The sequence below is a fragment of the Rutilus rutilus genome (genome assembly GCF_951802725.1).
Source record: "Rutilus rutilus genome assembly, chromosome: 11".
Lineage (NCBI taxonomy): Eukaryota > Metazoa > Chordata > Actinopteri > Cypriniformes > Leuciscidae > Rutilus > Rutilus rutilus.
This window is the reverse complement of record NC_140216.1, coordinates 7,019,448-7,037,206: the sequence shown is the minus strand read 5'-3', so window position 1 is coordinate 7,037,206 and position 17,759 is coordinate 7,019,448. Positions and strand designations below refer to the sequence as shown.

The window sequence follows — 17,759 nt, the reverse complement described above, 5'->3', positions numbered from 1 at the left end:
TTCATGCAGAGAAGCACTAGTAGGCAAAGACACAAAGACCAACATACACCCACAACAAACACACACACCCACACACACACCTATAAGTAAACAAAATAATTGACATCCACTGTACTGCTTTAAAGTTTTAGTTTTAAACAACCTTAGCTCTTAAAACTGACTGAGTTACTTTATTAAATCCCTCTAGTTTTACTCAAAACCAATTACAATAGCAAACCCTTCACTGAAGTAGACACAATGATGTTTCATTAAAGTTTCATTGTTACATTTGGTTTCATTTAAGGTTAACTCGGGTGAGTCATTGACATGAATGGGCACAGCTCTCCAACAAAATCAAGCATGTTCAGAATGTCTAACAGGAATAACTTTCCCTTTTGATTCCAGTAAATGATTCCAGTGAAAGAACAAAAGCCTCATAACTCTCAAACCCCAAAAGGTAAGGACATATATGATTTATTTCTGCTCAAATTAAGTATGTTGTTTGTCGCTATGATAGGGATCATAACTCACATCAGTTATATTTGCCTAATTGCTAAAAAACAAAACAATTATTAGGTTGTTTGTTGTTATGATAGGGATAAAATCACATAAGTTATATTTACCAAAAAATATTTGCATTAGTACGTTCTAAATTATACACTTTAACTTAAAGTTAAACTAAAGTGCATTTTGTTAGTCGCTCTAGACAGTAATATCTGCTGTCTAACTGTAAAGACTCCTGGCTATACTGAGTTTTCTGAATACAACAGGTTATCCACACTGTAAACTATTTTAATAGTGTTTTGAGCATAATGTTGTTGCAAACTATTCAATGGTAAATACATTATTGTGAATGCTATGCAGACCTTGAATGACAAATATTTATAATGAACTAAAGTACAATTAAATTGCAAATTTATTGTTATTGTTTAAAAACACTGCTTGCTATTGGCTGCTGGAAAATAATCAAAAGAAAGCCTCCAAAAATTGATTTGCATCTCACTGAAACTATTTAATTGCATCTTCTTGACATGGAATCCGTGTCATGTGAATGTCTTCATAAATGTGGGGGAAAACACAATAGCGTTAAATATTGTTATTCACGGCTGTTATTTCCAGCTCTGTCAACTTAATCCTCAATAAGCCATTCTGATTCCAAATAAAAGCTTGAAAGTGAAAGAGAAAATAAAAAATAAAAAGTGGATATTTAGTAGGGGGATTTTGGAAATGTTTATAGCTCATATTCTTTTTATAAATTATCAAAATTAAAGTATTATATATATATACTTTAATTTGTTAACATTAAGCAAAAACTCACATCACAGAAAAAAGATATTGAATGGATTAGTGATGGCCAATATATCATAAAGGATGATTTATTTTCCAGTATTTGGCCATTTTATGATTACTGGAATCGTCCAATAATCTTATTTATTTATTTTTAAATGAAAGTTGAGTAAATACTGTCTAAATCAAGCATCCATTTTATTAAGACAACTTTGAAATAATCAAATTTGCTTTCATTGTATTCTATAATACAATTGATGTATTATTATTATTATTATATATTATCTGCATTAAATCAGTCAACCTGGTCTCCCTGACATGCACTGATATTAAAATTCTGGCCAATACTGATAAGCCAATACCTTTTAAAACATTGTTATGGCAAATAATTCATAAATGTCTGATATTAAGATTTTATAACATTTTATTTAAATAATTGAATATCAGTTGTTTTAATTCACCATGTCATTTAAGTATCACAAAATATATGAAAAAGTATTATTCATTTAGAAATTTGCTATAGATTACATTTCACAGTATTTTTTTAATTATTATTGTTTTAAAAAAAATGACCTTTGAGATAATGTCAAAATAGAGAAAATAAGCAATGCACAATTAAATATTTGAATTAATGAGGCATTTATATATGAGGCTATATAAATGCCTCATTCATTCATTAATTCAAATATTTCATATTAAATAACTTAAAATGTATTCCAAAAAAACAACTATATTTGGCAACCATAACTGATATGGTGCATTCAGATATTGCCACTGAAAAACCTGCTCTTTTTATATTATTTATTTATTTGTTTGTAGAACTCATATCCTGGTATGAGTAAGACACCTGCCGAAATGAACTGGATGTCTCTGCAAGTCCTGCTCGGCGGGGTCAGCCAATACTCCACCGTGTTTGGCCGCGTCTGGCTATCCATGGTGTTCATCTTCCGAATCCTGGTGTTTGTGGTGGCTATTCAACAGGTGTGGAGCGATGAACAGAAAGACTTCATGTGCAACACCGCCCAGCCGGGCTGCACTAACGTCTGCTACGACAATTTTTTTCCCATCTCCCACGTCCGTCTATGGGCTATGCAGATCATTTTCGTCACGTGCCCATCTCTCATGGTGGTGGCTCACGTCAAGTATCGTGAAATGAGGGATGAGAAGTACACCACTCTCCATGAGGGTAAACACCTGTACGCCAACCCTGGGAGGAAGCGTGGAGGCCTGTGGTACACCTACATACTCAGCCTGCTGTTCAAAGCTGGCTTCGATGCAGGCTTCCTCTATATTCTGTACTACATTTATCATTTCGACATGCCAAATGTTACCAAATGCACTGAATCGCCTTGTCCAAATACTGTTGACTGCTACATCTCCCGTCCCACAGAGAAGAAAATCTTCACCATCTTTATGGTGGTCTCCACCTGTGTGTGCATCTTCATGTGTATCTGTGAGATACTCTACCTGATTAACAACAAAATTCGCAAATGCCTGCGCAGACAGAGAGACCTGAAAATGAACCTCACATACACAAGAGTGGATCCAACAGCCTCATCCACCCAGAACATCGCCAACTTGGAAAAGGCAAAAGCCGCAGAAGATGAAAAGGATTCACGACCGAACAAATAATGGTCTGAACTCTGATTCTGCAACAAGCAAGTGTGATAAACAGTATGTTGGATATTGGCCGATATTGTAGATAATTCAATCATGCCAATACACCAAAAGGAAAACTGCATTTAAAATATTTTAAGGACTTTTTCCTGTGACAATGACTAATTTGGAGTGTCCTTTTTAATGTAATGATTTGAAATGAGAAGGCCATTGCGATGGTATTCTTGAGTCTCGTTCACTAAAGGAGCACACTGCTCCCTAGTGTACATAAAATATAACAACTTGGTGGGATGAGAACACAGTGAGCATCCATTCCTGTCCCTGGCCCAATACAGTAAATGAATAAGTGCCCACACTTATTAAAGTCTGAGATCAACTACAAAACATTGACATTACAGCATTCTTAAACTCAGACACCCTTAAAAGCCGGACAGAAGGCCAACTAACCTTGGGAACTGGGATGTATTTATACTTTATACATGAATACCTTCATGATTTTCTCAAAAAAATACTTACTGTACATTGTTTACAGAAACATGCTTTCTTATCCCAATTCAACAACACTAGCTGCACATACTTCAAAGTAAAGCACTACTAAATAGCCTATACTACGAAGCACTAAATCGCATCATTATTGTGTATTAGTTTGACTTAAATCTGTTATGTCTCTTAATTTGGAGAGTGTATGACTTAATTACTTTGTTGCTGTGTGAATTGTTTTGTGTAATCATTTCACTGTTTAAAATAATGCTGAAAAGCATAGGTTATTTTAGTAATATTTATACTTTAGTAACGCCATTGATTCTTTTCATGATAATGGCATTTAAGAGTAACTGAAAGCTTCATCCACATTTAATACTCAGAAGTTACGATTAATGGTGTCAAGATTGTAGATTATTTTGCATACCTTTTTTAAAAATGAAAAATGAAAGTATAGAATTTGTGTTCATTCATTTAATGTTATTCCATTGATAATTTGATGCTGCTATGACTAACAGTGAGTACTGTAAATCATCTGTATATTTCGGTGTATGCAATGTTCTTATTGTGATATAAGAAGTCAAACGATGTAGACGTGACTTTTTTTGTTTTTGTTTTTTTTTACTATTGGAAAAATGACATTTTATATCAAGTTATAAATCAAGTGGTCTAAAAGGAAACCCAATAAAATCCAGTTGATGAAACATTGCATTGCATTTTCAAGACGTAGAGTTATGGGCATCTACGATTACTTAAATTCCCCCTTTTTAATTTAAATATACATGTATGACCTGTTCTTTATTTGTGAATTATTATTAATTAATGGCCGATCATATTGTATTATCGTTATGCGATATGGTGTCTTAAAAAAAAAAAGACAGTTATGTGTTCGTATAACATTAAAACATATATGCTGCATATATTCTGTTAAACAATGAAAGAAAAACAGAAAATCATTCACTGCTCTTGACTGAATTAGTAGCTTTAATAAGAATGCATTTCTTACTTGAATGCTGCTGTTAAATGCTCTGGCAAGGAGATTAACTGGTTTACTAACTTAACTGGTTTGGGCTCAGGTGAGGAAATGAATTGGTTTACCCACTTAACTGGTTTGGGCTCTGGTGAGGATAAACTAGTTAAACTGGGGAAAAAAATCTAAGTTAATAGGCCAGATTGTGTCACCAGTCGTGGGCGGGGCCTGTTCCAATGTGACATCATGTTGGAGCGCATTCCTGAACAGCTCATTTTGAGACATTGTTTCAATAACAAAAGTGGATGAATGTTTACCACATAAGGTGGTTGAGTACACACAGCGGACACATAAATATGTTTGAAAACAATATAAACGTGAGTTTTGCATTATAAGTCTTTTAATGGCACGTGACTATGACAATATTAACCCCAGATAGTTTGACTATTGGGGCATGTTGTAACAAATTATATCCCTTGCATTGGCATTAAAAATGGCACAGAAAATAGTTCAGAAAATAAAATAAATAAGGATAATAAATAATGGTTAGGCCTATTTATATACAGAAATCATGTAACAAATTAACTCTTTAAATAATGGATTAAATTGCCTAATTAAAATTCAACATTATCTACATGTGAGTGTAACAATATATTTATTGAATGTTCATTTATTTCTGTCCAATAATGGAAACTTTAGTTATTGTTGTAGCCGATTCGGTAGGCTGTCTGTACAGAAACTGACAGAAATGAAGGAATATTCACATGAGTAAAAAGTTGTGACAACTAGCCCTAGTCTCCAATAGGCCTATATGAAGACAGACATTTGCTCAAAGCCAAGAAGTGTCATGTAGCCTAGTTACAGTACATCCTAATGGTAGGCTATATTACAAATGGCCACATAAATCACGCTCTTACCTCAATGACAACTTTATCCACCCGCCTTCATAAATATGGTTAAACAAAACACCACGTAAACAGTGACTCAAAGTTTCTACGATGATGAGCAGTTTCCCATTGTTTTAACCAATGTGATGGAAAATATGAGGCTGCGCCTTTGACGAACGTGATAGCGAACCAATCAGCTTCAGGAGGCGGGTCTTATTATATACAGCCCGAGCGGTCCATTTGCTAAAGAAAGATTCTCCGCGGAATGAGTTATTACGGACAGGTAAAATCTTTCTTCCGGGTTTAGCCTTTTTTAATATTTATATGTATATTTAATGCTTATATAATTCTTTCATATTTGTCTCACGGTCTAAACTCTTAGTGTTTGGTGTACAGGGAAATTATGCATATTTGTGATCGCGTTATCGCCTAAAACAGGCTTTTTACAGGCTAGCCAGTTAGCCCTGTAGCTACTCTGATTTGAAATACTTTCAAATTATGTTTTTGTGTGTGTTTATTGCGTGTTGGTCAGTAGTTTATCACATTAAATGAAATGATTATGTGTTTTACATCTTTATCTTGATTAATGTCATTCAACAAAGATGTTAAATGGAAATGTGTCACTTTTGGGTCTTAACGTTAGCTACTGTAACGTTACCCTTTTACCATAATACATCATAACCCGCAGTTATTGTTACTGCTGTAAAATCAAAATAAAAGAATATGTGATGACCAGTTTGACTCAGTACCATGTTATGGTCCGAACTTTTCCTTCCATAACAGAAGAGATGATGTTAGACAGTCTCAGTCACCAATCACTTTCATTGAATGGAAAAGCATGCATTGAAAGTGAATGGTGACTGAATATCTAATTCTTCCTAAAATAGTTCCAGTAACACTTTTTAAGGTGGCATAGTTACATGTTACTACATGTACTTACTATAGTAATAACTGTACATATGTAACCCTTAACCAAACCCTAACTCTAACCATAACTCTATAGTAAGTAATGTATGTAGTTCATTAATATTACTCAGTAGTTATTTGAGTAAGTACAATGGAACTATTTCACCTTAAAATAAAGTGTAACCATAGTTCCTATATTCATATTATAAATATCGGTATAATAATAATATACATTTTAGTGTTCCACGCATGTAAGAGATTTAGTCATACTTGAGGGCGAGTAAATTATGACAGAATGTACATATTCATCTAACCTTTCATTTAAATTAGAATCCTTTATTTATTGTTTTAGTGACATAGTTGCCTTTGTTATGGGCCACAGCTGATTCTCTGTTGATGTTTCATACAAACATTTCCCCAATACAAGCTTTTCCTTATTTGCTTTTCAAAGGGTTATCCGGGACAAGGAGGTAACGCTCCCCAACGCCACCCCCCTCCAGGGGCGCCGTATGGAGGTGGTCCTGCTGGTGGACAGTATGGTTCACATTATGGCAGTGCCGCTCCTGGGCAACAGTATGGTGGAGGGGCTCCATACGGGTCTCATGGTCAACCTGGACCAGGAGCGGCGTACGGTGGGGGCCAAGCTCCTGGTGGTCCATACGGAGGTTATGGACAACCCCAGAGAGGACCATATAGTCAGCAGGCACCTGCAGGTTAGAGATGTTTAACTCTATTTCATTTTAGTTGGGTAGAGTATATATTAGGAGCATATATATATAAATATATTACAAAATTATTTATGTATGCAAATGTGTGTTTGTGTGTACAAAAAGGACACTCAAGCTTGTTTTCTTTTCTTTAAAAAAAAAAAGATTATACTTTTATTCAGCAAGGATGCATTAAAATAATAAAAAGTGACAGTAAAGACTTGAGTTCTATTTCAAATAAATGTATGTTGTTCTTTTGAACTTGGTGTTCATCAAAGAATCCTACATAAATATTAAAGGCAGGGTAGGTAGGATTTTTCTAAAAAAACAACATTCCAAATTTGTTTAAACTGTCTTTATATACCAATACATAATTAAAATGTAAGTACTCTGAAAAAGAAAATATAAAAATCGAGTGACTGTAGACCTTTTAATCTGCAATAAACACAGCTCATTATTTCCATTCACTCCCACCCCCTCCCTTCTGAGCTCCTTCCAAAGCCACGCCCCCAAAACACATGAACGCGCGACGCCAAACGCTCAGGCTCAGCTGGAAGACGCATTTATTACCTGAGACGAGTGGAGAGGAAGGAGCGCAGTACATACAGTGACATCATGTCAGAATCACATGTAATAAAATACCTAACTTTATCACTATGAATATAAACAAATAAGATTTCTTTTAGTACTCACTATCAAGCTAGCATATCGATAATGGTAAAGTTTCATTTGGTAACGAGCTATATTTATAAGGCAAAACTAAAAACAGGTTGCATTGATACACGTTTTTCCACTACCATCAGTTACACTGTGATGAAGGTGAATTTCGTGTAAGATTCATAACATATACGGTGTTTTGCATGTAAGAGTTTCCATGATGAAAACATTGTTGACTCTAATGAAGACTAACGTACACTCCGAGTCCGGAGACAAGTACCGCATCGTCGGTTCGAGGACAGGTCCGGGGTTGAGGGCGAAGCAGAGGAGGTCGTTCAAGAGTGCGGGCAGGGTCCGAGGAAGTAGTTTTTGCCTTGTTTGCCTTCGCTGACTGCATATGCAGGTGCTTTGAGCTGAATATTTCCGGGAACGGTGACATGTGATGAGTGCACGCAGGGCAGCGCGCGCAGTGGGTGCAATGTTCTTATTGTGATATAAGAAGACAAACGATGTAGACGTGACTTTTTTTTTTTTTTTTTTTTTTTACTATTGGAAAAATGACATTTTATATCAAGTTATAAATCAAGTGGTCTAAAAGGAAACCCAATAAAATCCAGTTGATGAAACTCTCAGGATGGAAGGACCATTTCACCCAGTATAAAAAAAAGTGTTTCTGAACAGGATTACCTACCCTACCTTTAAGCAGCAACTGTTTACAACATTGATAATAATAAAGGCTTCTTGAGCATCAAATCAGCATATTAGAATGATTTCTGAAGGATCATGTGACACTGAAGACTGGAGTAATGATGCTGAAAATTCAGCTTTGACATCACAAGAATAAATTAAATATATAAAAATTTATATTATTTAAGTTCATAGAATTAAAAGTTGTAATATGAATATTAAAAGGTTTTTTTTATACATTTTAAATTAACACTTATTTTAAATTGAATACATTTAAATGAATGAATAAAAATGAATAAATGCAGCATTGATGAGCACAAGAGACTCCTTTCAAAACATTAAAACACTTTTAAATGGTAGTGTATATATCATGTTAATATCTCACCTTTTGGTTAATAGACTGTGGAGGAATAGGAATGTAGTTACTTTTTTTTATCAGAATGTTTTCCACAGCTTCATACATCTTCAGATACACCGTAATAGATGTTGGTCCAGCAGGTGAATTTTTCAACATGGTCTCAGGAGTGGTAGGCAGCAGCTCCGGGCTGATTTGACTGATGATGTCTGAGTGTCAGGGTTGGCAGCTAAGACAGTGCGAGCCGATGCCGTTCCATCAGGCATGCAGTGGCTGAGGGCTGTGAATAAAATACGAAAGACAGGAATTTATGAAGGTGCTGCAGACAAGGTCCTTGATCCTCCTGCACTGCAGCTGTGTCACATGCCCCTCACTGAATGACTGATGCTGAGACACTGCAGGATGGCAGAAGCAGCTTGTACTGATCTGGTACAGAATGTGCCCACAGGAGAATTAGAGTGATGAGTGTGGTAATTCTGAGCGAAGGGGTTCGTGTGTATGTGTCCTTCTGCGTTTATGTCGGTAAGTATTCTGTAATGTCCTGTGGGAAAGTCTGTCAAATTCAAAGACTGTCCTCTGAACAGTGCTTATCCCTCCCGAGGGATACAGTGACCGTCTGCGCTTCACCAAATTGCACAACTTATTCTTGTCCCTCTTGGGACCAAGATGACATATCACTGACAACCTAGGCTTGTTCACACTGGGCCCATTTCCAAGATGTTTTTCAAATCCGACCTATAGTACTGCTTGTTCTCATCATCGTCCTACTGTCATTTTGCAAGTAATGAACAATATTTTGCACACTTAGGCATATGCTGCATCTGAAACTGCTCCATTCAGTAAATAGCAGATACCACATGTGAATATAAATTAGCTATTTATTTATTTTCTTTGTATCATTTTTTGTCCGTCCAAAAAAACGACCAAAGGGATTTGAGTATACACCAAAAATAATCTTATTGGAGTTATTGTTTCATTCCTAAATACCATTTTGACCTGTGGTTAAAGGGATACTCCACTTTAAAATGAAAATTCTGTCATCATATACTCACCCTCATGTTGTTTCAATCCTTTATGAATTTCTTTCTTCTGCTGAACAGAAAGGGAGATATTTAGAAGAATGTCAGTAAACAGACAGTTTCTGGTCTCATTGACTTCCATAGTATATTTTTTTCCTACTAGGGAAGTCAATGAGACCAGAAACTGTCTGGTTACTGACATTCTTCTAAATACCTTCCTTTCTGTTCAGCTGAAGAAAGGAATTCATACAGGTTTGAAACAACATGAGGGTGAGTATATGATGACAGAATTTTCATTTTAAAGTGGAGTATCCCTTTAACTATCTGTTTTTAACTGACTGAATTATCTCATTTTGGAATATGTTGGAAATTCATTTGCATCTAACTCACTAATGCAGGCCGTTTTCATGTTGTAGGTAACATTCCTCCCGGTGTGAACCCTGAGGCCTACCAGTGGTTTTCTTCTGTGGACACAGATCATAGTGGCTACATTAACGGAAAAGAGCTGAAGCAAGCGCTCATGAATTCCAACAACTCCAGTTTCAATGACGAAACCTGCATTATGATGCTCAGTGAGTGCTGCCATTGTTAACATAACCCCCCTGACAGCGGCTAAATTATTGAATGGATGCTTGTATCACAATATAACTAAATTCAGAATTCTAGAAGATAGAATAGAATATCTACAAAAATAGAAGTCATCTGATGACATCTCCAGTGCCAAAGGAAGTTGAAGAAGGAATCAGTGCTTTGTCTTCATTTCCAGATATGTTTGACAAGACCAAATCCGGACGCGTAGATGTCTATGGTTTCTCTGCACTGTGGATGTTTCTGCAGCAGTGGAGGGCAATATTCCAACAGTTCGACCGGGACCGATCGGGATCAATTAACAGCAATGAGATGCACCAGGGTGAGTAAATTAGAGGTCAAAAAGGACCCAAGACAACACGTTTGAAGTTAAGGCCACATGATACACTGTTATGACATCAGTTGTAGTCACTAAGCACTGATTAGAATAAAACATTTTTTGAATAAAAGTATTCAATTCTTTACAATACAAACTTTTGAACAGTAGAGTATCTCCACATTAGACCGGGTAAACCCAGCCCGATCTGCCGGCGATTTGATTTCGCCCTGCAGCTCAGGCTGGAAACCTGTACATTCTTCTATCCTGCTTCCGTTACAAATTTGCGGGGACCAATCACTAACTGGCTTATCCACCTGGCGCGCTATTGGCGGGTTTAATCCAATCCAATTCCTTTTAAAGGGTTAGTTCACCCAAAAATGAAAATTCTGTCAGTAATTACTCACCCTCATGTTGTTCCAACCCCGTAATGGGCCTTTCACACAGGACGCGGTATGCGCGGCGCTGCGCTATAAAACCCATTCATCTCAATGGCTTGCGCCGCGCAAGGACGTTTTGTTGCTGCGTCGATCAAAGCGCAAGCGCAGCGGTGCGCATCATTGGCGTGCTCACGTGCACGCCGCGGTCAAAGTTCAAAATAGTTCAACTTTTGCCGCTGCGCTCTGTGACGATTACCAGCGCGGCCAATAGAATCGGGGGATCCAAAAAAGGACGGAAATCAAAATGGATGAACGGCAAAATTTTATATCTGAATTAAAACAAGAATCACGAAGTCAGCTCTTTTTTTAGAATAAAACATTTATTCAAACATTAAACCTGAAACTAAGAAACAAAAACAGACGTAATAGAGCTCCCGCTAAAAGTTTTTAAATCTTACTCGCATACCGCGTCCTGTGTGAAAGGCCCATAAGACCTTCGTTCATCTTCGGAACACAAATTAAGATATTTTTGATTAAATCTAGATCCAAATCCAGGTCTCAGATTTAATCAAAAATATCTTAATTTGTGTTCCGAAGATGAACGAAGGTCTTACGGGGTTGGAACAACATGAGGGTGAGTAATTACTGACAGAATTTTCATTTTTGGGTGAACTAACCCTTTAACCTCTCGACGATGCTCAATGGCTTCTTTAGTTTAGCAAACAAATCGCTCTGGAGGGTGTAAATACCACTCACTTTCATGTTTTTTTTTTTTTTTTGCACAACCTGCAAAAATTGCTCGAAGCCATTGCTGCTTCTGCAAACCATTGATCAATGCTCCAAACCAACACGTTTGTTGACACATTTCCTGCCTGGGGTTTTCACTGCAAAGTACGTCACCTGGATCGTTGGTCTGATTGGTTGAAGGACTATCCAATTGCGTACAGAGTCATTTGAACTATACCCGTTGATCACGCCTCTTGTGCAGTAGAAAATACAGAGCAGACTCCCCAGACCAATGTTCAATCTTATTTCTAAGATTAAGCTTGGTCTGGTGATAGCCAGATGAAAATCACCAACTGAATTATTTAAATCAGTTCGTTTAATTTACAGCAGATTGTCAATTGTTAATTTATGTCAGATTGTCATTCTAACAATTTTATATAGACCACATATTGTGTTGTAGCTCTTAATAAACCTACCAGCCAGTTGCCGGTATTTTTATTTGCTTGTGAAAATGTATTTTTACTCACATTTGGCACTTAGTAAAGTACTGGTATTACTTTTAGATTTGGTAATCAAAACCTAAATCTAACCACAGGAAGTTTCCACTGCTTTCATCAGCTAACATGTTTTTATGTATATTTTCTCGAAGCATTTCAAGTGATTCACATACAGTAGCATTTCACTTACATACATAAGCGTCACATATTTGTTTTTTGCAAAGAGATTAATGTGTTTACTAATCATGGTTAATCATAATTACAAATAACTTAAATTAATACCATTTCCAGGAAAGAACATATTTGTTTAAATATGGAAGGGTTTGCCATCTTTGTGGGGACATTTTGTCCCAATAACATAGGGTATGCTTGAACCACACACGCACATTTGTTTGACTATATTAGTGAGGAAATTGCATATTGCATGACTTCCATTGATTTCAAATCAGGTAATTATATTTTCTATGGCCTAACCCAACCCCTACCCCTAAACCCACCCATCACACAATGTGCAAAACACTGTATTTGGATAAAAACACGTTTTGGACAATTTATAAGCCTTTTAAACTAGTGAGGATCTGTAAAATATCCTCACTAGTCAGTCGGTTGTCATAATATTTCAGTATATAAGTGAGGACATTTGGCCCTCAGGTTTAGCCAAACCTGTACACACACACACACATTGGGTTTTCATGTTTTAGAGGTACATTCCATAGACATAATGATTTTCATACTGTACAAACTATATATTCTTTTTCCTTACCCTTCCCTTAAATCTATCCATCACAGAAAACTTTCTGTATTTTTAGATTTTCAATTTTTTTTTTTTACTTGGTATGATTTATAATCTGTTTTCCCGATGGGGACCAAAAATGAATGTCCCCAAAAATATGGCAATATCCGAAGTCTTTGTCCTTTTGGGGACATTCTGTCACTATAACGTAGGGCTTACTAGGACCACACACGCACAAGATGTGCCAGTCACAGAAAGTTTGTAAGGAAAAGACAGTTACTGAGCTTGTGTTCTCTGCTGTAAAGCCCTTTTTTCATCTAATCCTGTGCGATTTAATGCAGCATTATTGTCGGGATGATTTCATTTTTGAGACGTCATGGAAAATTGCTCTTAAAATAATCTCAAAATTGTAGCTGTTATCTTGCAATGTCTTTTTTTTTATCCTCACTGATTTTGTACGAACAACACTATTCTATAGTTAGCAGAGTTAGGTCCTCAGGCTAACTAAATAGTGGATGCCATTATAAAGATGTGAATAAGCCTGAAAGTGCATGGTTGATTACTGGTGAGTGACAGTGTATTGAAAACATGGTGGATACAAAAACAACAGTAGAATGGTTTAGTTGAGCCTGTATAGGCTTTGTACTTTCTATTCATTAAATAAAATGATCGCAGTTTCCGCAAAGATATTAAGCAGCTGTTTTCAACATAAAAAATAAATGTTTCTTGAGCAGCAAATTATCATATTAGAATGATTTCTGAAGGATCATGTGACAATGAAAACTGGAGTAATGATGCTGAAAATTCATCTTTGCATCACATGAATAAATTAAATTTTAATATATATTGAAGTAGAACAGATTTCATAATATTACTGTTTTTACTGTATATTTTTAATCAAATAAATGGAGCCTTGGTGAGCATAAGAGACTTCTTTATAAAAAAAGACACCAAACTTGTAAACGGTATAGTGTAAATGTAATGTTTTTATTTACCCATGTGTTTCTTATCTTCCAGCATTATCTCAGATGGGCTACAATCTGAGTCCTCAGTTTATTCAGGAACTGGTGAACCGTTACTCTGCACCCGGTGTGACTGGGGTTCTCCAGCTGGACCGCTTCATTCAGGTGTGCACGCAGCTCCAGAGCATGACCCAAGCCTTCCGCGAGAAAGACACCGGCATGACTGGCAACGTGAGGTTGAGTTACGAAGACTTCCTGTCTAGTGCCGTTATCAGACTGATGTAAAGAACTGCATGAGCAATTCAGAAGATGACCTGACTCTGAATGTGTGGCACGACACTTCACCCTCTCAACAGTGCCTTTCACTGCAGCTCTGCCTTGTTTCACCACAATGAGCTGAAAACTATGTTCATTGCCAACTAGCCAAATATAGCACTCATCGCAAAAGTCTACCACACATATGTAATCCAGTTATTAAACTAATGCCCAAATTATCAGTGGTACATGTGAATAAAACGCCATTAGCTATGCAACAAGCACTATTTACTAATTAATTGGTGTTTGTCATGGAAGTGAATATTTTCCCTTTTAAAATTTGTTTTTTTGTTTTTTTTTTTAATATTTGCCAAAATATGAAAACTTGTGATAATGAATGCTTGAAATTAAATGTTTAGTTCTCTCTCTCCAAAGCTTTTATTTTTATTTATGCTACCCTTAACTGTCCACACTCATTTATTTCATATAAAACAATAAATGGTGAATTTTTTTGTTTTGTTTACAATTACAAAAAAAAATCTGTTGTATTTGTGAAGTATTCTCTCATTTGTTTTTGTTTTTTGCTTTTTACTTTTTTCTTGTTTAATAAAAAAATAAATTAAATAAATATAAAACAGTGTCTAAATTGATATTCGTACTTATTCAAAAATAAGAATAAGCTGTAATTTCAGGACAAACCCACGCAGTGCGTCTCAGCATTGGTCACTGGGTGTCAGCATTGCTTTACTAGGACATTCTGCATTCTTTTTTTTCCCTGAACGAATGAGAATTTAAAACGTCATTCTGACGTAAACAAATAGCCAATCAGATTGTTGCTTACAGTGACGCAACGAGGCAGGAAGTGGAATCGCCTAGTGATTAGAGGTATGTACAATCATGAGATTTTATAAACGCACGCGCAAATGATTTAAGGAATGTATGAAATAGTACGCACTAAACCGTCAGCGGGATTCTCACTATGTTTTTAGGAACCCATTATGTCTTATCAATGTATTTTAATAGCGCCATTTCACACCTCATGCTATGACACCGGTACCCTTGTAACAGTGACATGACTTTTTATAATCGTATAAATATAAATTTACTAGCAATGTCTGAGTGTGTGTATGTGTGTAGTTGGACATATTAACACGATCATGTTTATGTCATTAGATTCCTTCTACCCTCTAAAAACAATATTTGCAATCCTTTGTAGGTTGTATGAAAGCATATGTATATTTGCAATCCTTTTATTTTGCACTGGTTACCAGAGTAATGAGACATTGTCATCTTGCCAAAGGTGAATAACCTTCTAGAACTTGAAATTACCTTTTTCAGGTGTATTTCTGAGTCCGCAACCATGTGGCCATTGATCTGGACTGCTGTGCGCACTTATGCACCCTATGTGACCTTCCCAGTGGCCTTTGTGGTGGGAGCTGTTGGATACCAGCTTGAGTGGTTTATCAGGGGCACCCCAAATGCCCCAGGAGAAGAGAGGGGCATTGCAGAGCTACGGGAGGATAGAAAATTAGAGGAACTGACCGGTCAGGACAGTACACAGGTCCTCAGCCTGAAGGACAAACTGGAATTCACACCTAGGGCGGTGCTGGAAAGAAACCGACCGGTTAAGAACTAAGTCTTATTAAATGTCACGAAGTCCTCCAAGATTACTATATAATGATGTGCAACTTCTCAAACTTTTGGCTCATTTGTCAACCTCTACGGCCCCAGGGACAGGAACTTCATCTAGAATTTTTGTGTGTGTGTGTGTGATTTCATGTCCACTTCTGTGCTACTTCATTCTGCCGTCCTAATTAAATGGAGTCTTGCTGTAATATTTACCAAGCCAGCTGGTGGAACTTGACTGCTGAGAGAATATTTTACAACTTTCATTCTTTTGAGACTTTTTAATATTCATCTTCTGCCCTTAGGCATGCAGACACATGACTATATAAGTCCAAACTTGGAAGGCTTTAATAATTTTTCCATTTGTGCTCCCTGTCATATGCTCATGAGACTGAAGCCCAAAGAAAGACCACCTTTGTTAAGTTTGTGTCTGTGTGAATAAGAGTGTGTCTATGTAAGGCAACACTTGAGTTAGGCTAGAAATTGTTTGAGATGTTTCAACTTTTGGGTGGCTGAAGTGATTCAGATTCAGAATGCTCAGAAATTCATATAAGCTCTGTTTTCTTGGTCTTCAGCTAATTAGTAATAATGGACAGAAGTGAATAGTGAGGAATGAAAGTTAAGTTCTGCCCCAGTGTTAATCTTTTCGGTTAATGTAAGAACTCACTTTGGATATGTGGAACAAAAGAACGATCTCATATTTTAAACCAATTATCTGTAAGTTTTGAGTCCATTTCCCTGTACAGTACAGTGAACTCATACTATTGCGGGGATCATTACGCATGCAGTGCTTTCATAAGCATCATTATGGCAAAAATGTCAGTGATAATTGCACAGCTAACTTTGTGGTGAAGTGTGTGGGAGGCTGTTCATAATAAATGTGAAGTTACACTGTCCTTTTGGTACCTTTTGTCAGATGATCTTTCCAGCTAAAATGAATTTTGCACATTGCATTGCATAACAATAGACCTTAGTCAGGTTAGACGCCATATTGAAAACGCAGATGCACTACTGCTATGCCCCAGGAGATGTATTTTTATTATTTTTTATTTTACCTTTATTTTACCAGAAAAAAAAAAGAAAAAAATCACATGGAGATTACAATCTCTTTTACAAGTAGGTATATATCATCTAGGTATATATATGTAGGTATATATCTTTATACCTACATCTGTAAAAAATGATGTTTGTAGCTATAGCCTACAGTCCCAGGAATTATTCTTACTGTCTGTTCCAGTGGTGCGTACTGAATTGGGGAAAAAGGCATTTCAATTTGCTGCTCCCTCTGCCTGGAATAATTTGCAAAGTACGTTGAAACTTAGGCAGCTGGTTTAATTGGACATTGGACATTTCGCGAAACATCGGGCTGTAGATGTTTTAGCTATGTATTGAAATTGAAATTTGATTGGATTTGCTTGTGTGTGTGAATATGTGTATGTATTGATGGATGTTATCTGTTAAACTCAAACGAGCTGTGTCTGTCAGTCTTGGCCAGGACGCTCTTATAAAAGAGATTCTTAATCTCAATGTGCTTCTTTTCCTGGTAAAATAAAGGTTATAATAACGTCTATGCCAGAAATAGTGTCGATATAGATTTGATTCATTTCTTTTAATAACTTGATTCCTTTCAATTCCATTTTTAAATAATTTAGCTATATTTCTGTTAATGTCTATATTGCTTCCATATGGGGGAAAATATATTTCTATTCTAAACTATTCATTTAAAAAGCCAGCTTGTAAGAGTAATTTGTTTCTGGTTTCTGATGAAAAAATGGTAAAGGTAACATAAAGTAATTTATTTATCAATCAAATTAAATTAGCTGTGCTGTATGTTTTTGCTTCACCTAAAAGAACCAGCTCATACGATTTGTTAATGAATTAGATTACCCTCATCATATTGTAAGGCAACGCAATAGACATTTCATACTTTTATTTTTGTGGTACACAGACTTTTTATTGCATCGCATTACAAGCTACAATCTGACATTCACAATAAAAGGTGGCAGCATTAGATTCTGTTCTGAGAGAGGGCTGATCATTCTTCAGTATTCAGGATTATTAAAATCATGTGTGTGTATATATATATATATATATATATATATATATATATATATATACAGTGCAA

At 36.1% G+C, this 17,759-nt stretch overlaps 3 protein-coding genes across 3 annotated transcripts; all 3 read left to right on the top strand.

Moving 5' to 3' along the window:
* The first annotated feature begins 382 nt into the window (after positions 1-382).
* On the top strand, positions 383-4,064 carry gjb9b (gap junction protein beta 9b). Its single transcript, XM_084422743.1, has 2 exons — positions 383-436; positions 2,086-4,064. Exon 2 carries the CDS (start codon positions 2,101-2,103, stop codon positions 2,896-2,898), a length of 798 nt encoding a protein of 265 aa, XP_084278869.1. The 5' UTR covers positions 383-436; positions 2,086-2,100; the 3' UTR covers positions 2,899-4,064.
* A 1,364-nt stretch (positions 4,065-5,428) lies between these two features.
* pef1 (penta-EF-hand domain containing 1) lies at positions 5,429-14,651 on the top strand. Its single transcript, XM_084423798.1, has 5 exons — positions 5,429-5,503; positions 6,578-6,839; positions 9,968-10,123; positions 10,318-10,461; positions 13,809-14,651. The coding sequence occupies exons 1-5, from the start codon at positions 5,486-5,488 to the stop codon at positions 14,036-14,038; spliced, it is 810 nt and encodes a 269-aa protein (XP_084279924.1). The 5' UTR covers positions 5,429-5,485; the 3' UTR covers positions 14,039-14,651.
* Positions 14,652-14,835: 184 nt separating this feature from the next.
* On the top strand, positions 14,836-16,530 carry smim12 (small integral membrane protein 12). The gene is made up of 2 exons (XM_084423681.1): positions 14,836-14,893; positions 15,347-16,530. The coding sequence occupies exon 2, from the start codon at positions 15,369-15,371 to the stop codon at positions 15,642-15,644; it is 276 nt and encodes a 91-aa protein (XP_084279807.1). The 5' UTR covers positions 14,836-14,893; positions 15,347-15,368; the 3' UTR covers positions 15,645-16,530.
* Positions 16,531-17,759: the final 1,229 nt, after the last annotated feature.